The 5,719-nt window shown below is 37.6% G+C and overlaps 1 protein-coding gene across 3 annotated transcripts in view; it reads left to right on the forward strand.

Annotated features, from left to right (window-relative positions):
* Window positions 1-2,351, forward strand: part of LOC101340586 (cytochrome P450 3A12-like) — a 36,649-nt gene extending 34,298 nt beyond the window's left edge. For all 3 annotated transcript variants that reach the window (XM_012558254.1, XM_023740235.1, XM_012558253.1), the window contains 2 exons: window positions 577-739; window positions 2,256-2,351. In XM_012558254.1, coding sequence (XP_012413708.1) covers window positions 577-739; window positions 2,256-2,351 — 259 coding nt within the window. The remainder of the gene's footprint in view (window positions 1-576; window positions 740-2,255) is intronic.
* Window positions 2,352-5,719: the final 3,368 nt, after the last annotated feature.

A 5,719-nucleotide genomic window follows, 5' to 3' on the forward strand; every position in this document is an offset into this window, starting at 1 on the left:
GGTTGACATGTCTTGGGGTTGTTAACCAATGTCATAAAACAATATGTGTACTACCGTTTCATGAGAAACTATTTGTTTTGTAAACCTTCACCTGAAGTACAATAAAAAATTAAATAAAAAGAGAGGATAGAAGATAAAAGAAGGAAAAATAACAATAAATAGTGGGAAGTATTTTCTCCTACTTCTCCTACTTGAATGAGAATATGACCAATACAAGTGTGAGCTGAGTCAGGAAACTATTCTTTTTCAATGACTCTTATTTCCCAGGTGACTTTAATAGTGTTAAAAATCTCACAATCCTGAGTGTAATTTTAGTGTTTAAAGATACATTTCATTTTAAACAACATTCATCTCATGTCCTCAACAAGACTGATAGCTTCTATAGCATAAGGGGAAAGGAAAGGAACTGTAGCTTACATTTCTCATAGCCAAAAAACCATAGTAGGATTTCAATACTTAATTTGTGAACGTATCCTATATATTATTGACTGAGGGTTCTAAGTGAGAACTCCAAACATGCAGTTTTTGTGGCTTTTATGCTTCATTAACTTGTTTCATCTACTATTGTGGAACCAGATTCAGTAGGGAGAACAAGGACAATGTCGATCCTTACTTATATATGCCCTTTGGAAGTGGACCCCGAAACTGCATCGGCATGAGGTTTGCACTGATGAACATGAAACTTGCTGTCACCAGAATTCTGCAGGAGTTCTCCATCAAACCTTGTAAGGAAACACAGGTCAGACAGTAAATTCTCTTCATTAATATTTTATTGTGAATGTTTTAAACTGAGGGATCTTTATCAAAAAATATGCTCATTTCATGTTTTATTAAGTTGTGCCATTTGCCATAGAATGTACTTAAAGTTGTCTATGATCTTTCATGTCCTTTCAGTTCTGGAGTTCTATTGTGTGACTTTGTAAAGACCAACCTATAAAGATTAATTAGAGTCAATGCAGATAAGTGTGATAGGATTAGATGGAGACCATTTAAACTACAGAAAAGTTTTAAGTTATCATTCAAGTCAATTTGGAAGATGAAGAAGTGTTGTCCATAATCATGTTGCATATTTATGGCCTTCTCCAGACTTTTGAATGATGCTCGGTTCCAGCAGATTTTACAAAATCTCCCTTGTGACAGTGGTTCTCAACTACCACCTGTGTACCGAAATAACTGTGAAACTTAAAAATTCCTGATGCCTGGGCCATCTGAGAAATTCTAGTATCATTAGCCCAGTGTGGTTTTAAAGGCTCTCACCCATTGATTCTCCTGTGTAACATTGAGAGCAACTGATTCAAAGAACGTTTTTCTGGCAGACTGAAGTACTACAACAATCCACAGCCATCCTTGATAGTTCACCTCCCTTTCTCTGCTCCTTATCTCTGCTCCAGATAAGCTCTGCTTTTTTGACAACCTGGTATTAACTCTGCCCAGAGGGAGTTTGAGACAGTTTCCATTTTATTTGCGGCCTTAGGGCAGCTGTGTAGCAGTTTTGTAGGTGTGTACAAAGAGGCGACTCAAAGATGAGAGAAAGCAGACTTGTGGCACACCTGGGATGGGGCAGAATCCTCCCTGGCCATCTCCCAGTGAAGGATCAGTGCTACTGACATTCCACCACAATTTGCTTGCCCTTCACTCAACTAAGATCAGAATTTAACAGTGTTGGTTGTGCCAAAAATGAAGTGACAGTGCCACAAGGAACTCCAACTACTAGTGAAAGACTGTACATCATCAGAAGTTCATAATTTATATTAGACTTGGGAGCTCAAGGAGGTGTTAGAAAACAAAGGTATAATAATCTTCTCATTATTAAACTAGGTTCAGTGAGGAGATATGACTCAACTCTTTGAATGTTAAGGAATGCCCATTCAATTAAAGTGTATAATATCTACTTATTACCTCGCAAGTTTCAGCATACACAGAATTAACTTTACATGGCTTTTCAAGAATATTTTTAAACAATGTCTAAGAATCTAGTGTAAATTTAAAAAACTTTGTTTTACTCATAATTTAAATTTAAAAGAACACAAAGTGACATGGTTTTGTTTATAAATATTTTGCTGAGTGAATGGATGGATGAATATTTTTACTGTCCTGTCTTGGCACAGGTTACAATAGATGTAAAGAGAAGGTATGATGGCAAATGTAGTGTTTTTATGTTTGTAAAGCAGTATTGTCCATACATTGTCTACTTTGCTTTTGTTTTCCTGATGCTTCATTTACTAGTTCTCAATATGCCTGTTTTACTGTTGTAGATCCCCTTAAAATTAGGCAGGAAACTAATTATCGCACCGGAAGGACCCATTGTGGTAATGTTTGAGTCAAGAGTTGGAAATGTAACTGGAGCCTGACTTTCCCTAAGGACTTCAGCTTTGTTCTTCAAGGAAGCTGTTTTCCAGATATCCAGAGACCTCAACTGACTCTGTGAATAAAACTCAGAAATAAAGATGGGCCCAACCTATTGCCCTTGATAAATAATTATGGATTCTGTCCATTCATTTAGCTTTCTTATTGTCCACGTACAGTATTATACATTTTGTAGTGTTAAGATGGTGATTAAATCAGTACCAGATGTGTAAATTTGGCTTACCTTGTTCTCTTACATAAAATCTGTCTGTCTTTCTGTCTCTCTGTCTACCTACTTACATACTGGCCTACGTACCTACCTATTTATTTAACATCTATAGCAATGTATGTGTGTACTATATCTATTTATCATCTGTTTGTTGTCTATTTATCTAGAGAAAGATAAATGCCTGAGGAGCCCAGGCATTCCATCCCCCTTATATTTGAATCATTCTAGCCCAGGCACAGACATGTGAGAGAGCTTTCAGAATACACCAATCCCAGTCTGTTTGCAACCACATTGGAGACCCCAACCATGAAATGCCCACCTAGGCCCAGTCAACCCAAGATTCATGAGCAAAATAAAGGAACATTAGTATCCACTGCTTTTGGATAGTGTGTTATGTCACAGTAGATAACTGGAGCATCTCATCTTCACTTCAGGTACAGTAAGATGTATAGAATACAGAAAATAGATGAGAACTGGGGAAATTGGAGGAAGTAATAAGACACTGTGAATCACCGGAAACGTCAGTGAGGTTGTGGTTCAACTAAGAGGAAAGAGTGCTGAGATGTGAGCACTGGTGACCTTTGGTCATCTGGTTCAATACAGGGAGACGAATGGGAAGGGGTAGGTAGTTGATATTGTTAAGCACCTGTCTTAGGCTGGGTTCTCTAGAGAAACAAAACCAGTAAAGCCTATAAATATATATATGTAGAGATTTATATTAAGGAAACAGCTCACGAAATTGTAGAGGCTAAAACGTCCCAAGTCCGTGGATCAGGGTAGAGGCCTCTCCCAATTCACTGAGTGGCAGAAGCTGGTGAACCCAAGGTCGGCAAGTCAGAGGACTCCTGCTCACAGGCTGTGAAGGTCAACAAATTCCAAGATCAGCAGACAAGACTGCAAGGTTTCTCCTGATTCACGTAGCTCCAGGGGCTGGCGAACCCAAGATCAGCAGGTCGGGGAAGCAGACTCTTGCTTGCAGGCTGAGAAGATTGACGAATTCAGAGATCAACAGGTAAGCTGCTAGCTCAAGTCCCAAGAACCAGAGGTGAGACAAGAGTCAGCTGCTGAGTCTGGAACAAGCCAAAAAACCTTAGCGAGGTGAGCAGGCAGAAAGTAACCAGCAGAAGGCAGAGAGATTAAACTGAGGGGGCGGTGAGCTGCCACAAGTCCCGCCTCCACAAGTAACACTCAGCAGATTCCATCATAGTGGTGATCACATATTAAATCTCAACAGGGAAGTGATCACAATATTATACAACTGCTAAAACACTGAGAATAATGGCCTAGCCAAGTTGGCATACAATCTTAACCATTCAAGCACCTATTATGTGTTGGGTCAACTTGGCACCAAAACCTTTGTGCTCCCCAGCATTCCTTTTAGTAGTACAACTGTGTGGTTGTAGACTGTGGTTGTCAGCTTTCATGTGAGCCCAAGTGATTTTCTACTCCAGGTGTTCATGACCTTGTGTAGTCTCTCCCCACATGAATAAGACTGAGCTGTGGAACCACTGTTGTTGTTGTTCTTGTTAGGTGCCGTTTAGTCACTTCCAGCTCATAACCATTCTATGTACAACAGAAGGAAACACTGCTCTGTCCTGCACCATCCTCACAATCGTTGTTATGCTTGAGCCCATTGTTGCAGCCACTGTGTCTATCCATCTTGTTGAGGGTCTTCCTCTTTTTCGCTGACCCTCTAATTTACCAAGCATGATGTCCTCCAGGACCTGATCCCTCCTGATAACATGTCCAAAGTATGTGAGACATAGGCGTGCCAACCTTGCATCCAAGAAGCATTCTTGTTGTACTTCTTCCAAGACAGATTTGTTTCTTCTTTTGGCAGTCCATGGTACATTCAATATTCTTCGCTAACACTTCAATTTGAAGACGTCAATTCTTTTTTGGTCTTCCATACTCATCGTCCCACTTTCACATGCATATGAGGCAATTGAAAACAGCATGGCTTTGGTCAGGCACACCTTAGTCTTTGAGGTGACATCTTTACTTTCCAACACTTAAAAGAGATCAACTTGGGAAGCAATGTCATCTTAACAATATTAAGTCTCTTGATCCATCAACATGGGATGTATTTCTGGGTTTTTTTTTAGATCTTTAATTTCTTTTACAATGTTTTATACTTTTTAGGGGTATAAGTTTCCCCTTCTTTTAAAATTTTTCCCTATGTATTTTATTATATTTTATGCTATTTAAAATGGAAATGCTTTTTAAATTTCATTTTTGTATTGTTCTTTGCAGTGTATCGAAATATACTTGATTTTTGTAGATTGATCTTGTATCTTGCAACACTGCTGAATACGTGTTACTTCTATTAACTTTTTAGTGGATTCCTTAGGATTTGTATATACAAGATCATGTCAACTGAGAATAGAGATAGTTTTATTCTTTTCCAGTCTGGCTATGGCTATATTTTATTTCTTTTTCTTGTCTAATTGCTATGGTTAGAAACTACAGAGCAATGTTGAATCGAGGTGGTGGGAGTCTGTATTTTTCTTTTCTTGTGATGTGTTTTTCTGGTTTTGATGTCAGGGTAATTCTAGCCTCATAGGATGAGTTAGGAAGTATTCCCTTCTCTTCTACTTTTTGGAAGTGTTTGTAAAGAATTGTTTTTGATTCTTATTTAACTAGAATTAAACATGGAAGCTACATGGTGCTGGGCTTCTCTTGCTGGGTATTATTATTATTATTTTTATTCCTAATTTATTATTTTTTACTAGTTGTAAATCTATTCTGATTTCTTATTTATTCAGTTTTTATCATTCTATGAATTTGTTCATTTTAGCTATCTTGTCTAATTTAGTGGCCTTCAAATAATTCATATTATGCATTTATAGTTCTTTTAATTTTTGTAGTATTGGTAGTAATCTATCCTCTTTCATATCTGATGGTAATAATTTGAGTCTTCTCTCTTTTCTTCTGGGTCAATTTGCTGAAGTTTTCCCAAATTTGATGATCTTTTAAAAGAACCAGGTTTTGACTGAATTTATTTTGTTTATTGTTTTCTAGCCTCTATTTCATTAATTTTTTGGTCTAATCTTTATTATGTCCTTTCTTCTACTTTTTTAATGTGTCTTTTGCTCTTCTTCCAGTGTCTTATGGTAGAAGATTAGGTTATATGTTTGAGAGCTT

The sequence above is a fragment of the Trichechus manatus genome, unplaced genomic scaffold (genome assembly GCF_000243295.1).
Source record: "Trichechus manatus latirostris isolate Lorelei unplaced genomic scaffold, TriManLat1.0 scaffold00151, whole genome shotgun sequence".
Lineage (NCBI taxonomy): Eukaryota > Metazoa > Chordata > Mammalia > Sirenia > Trichechidae > Trichechus > Trichechus manatus.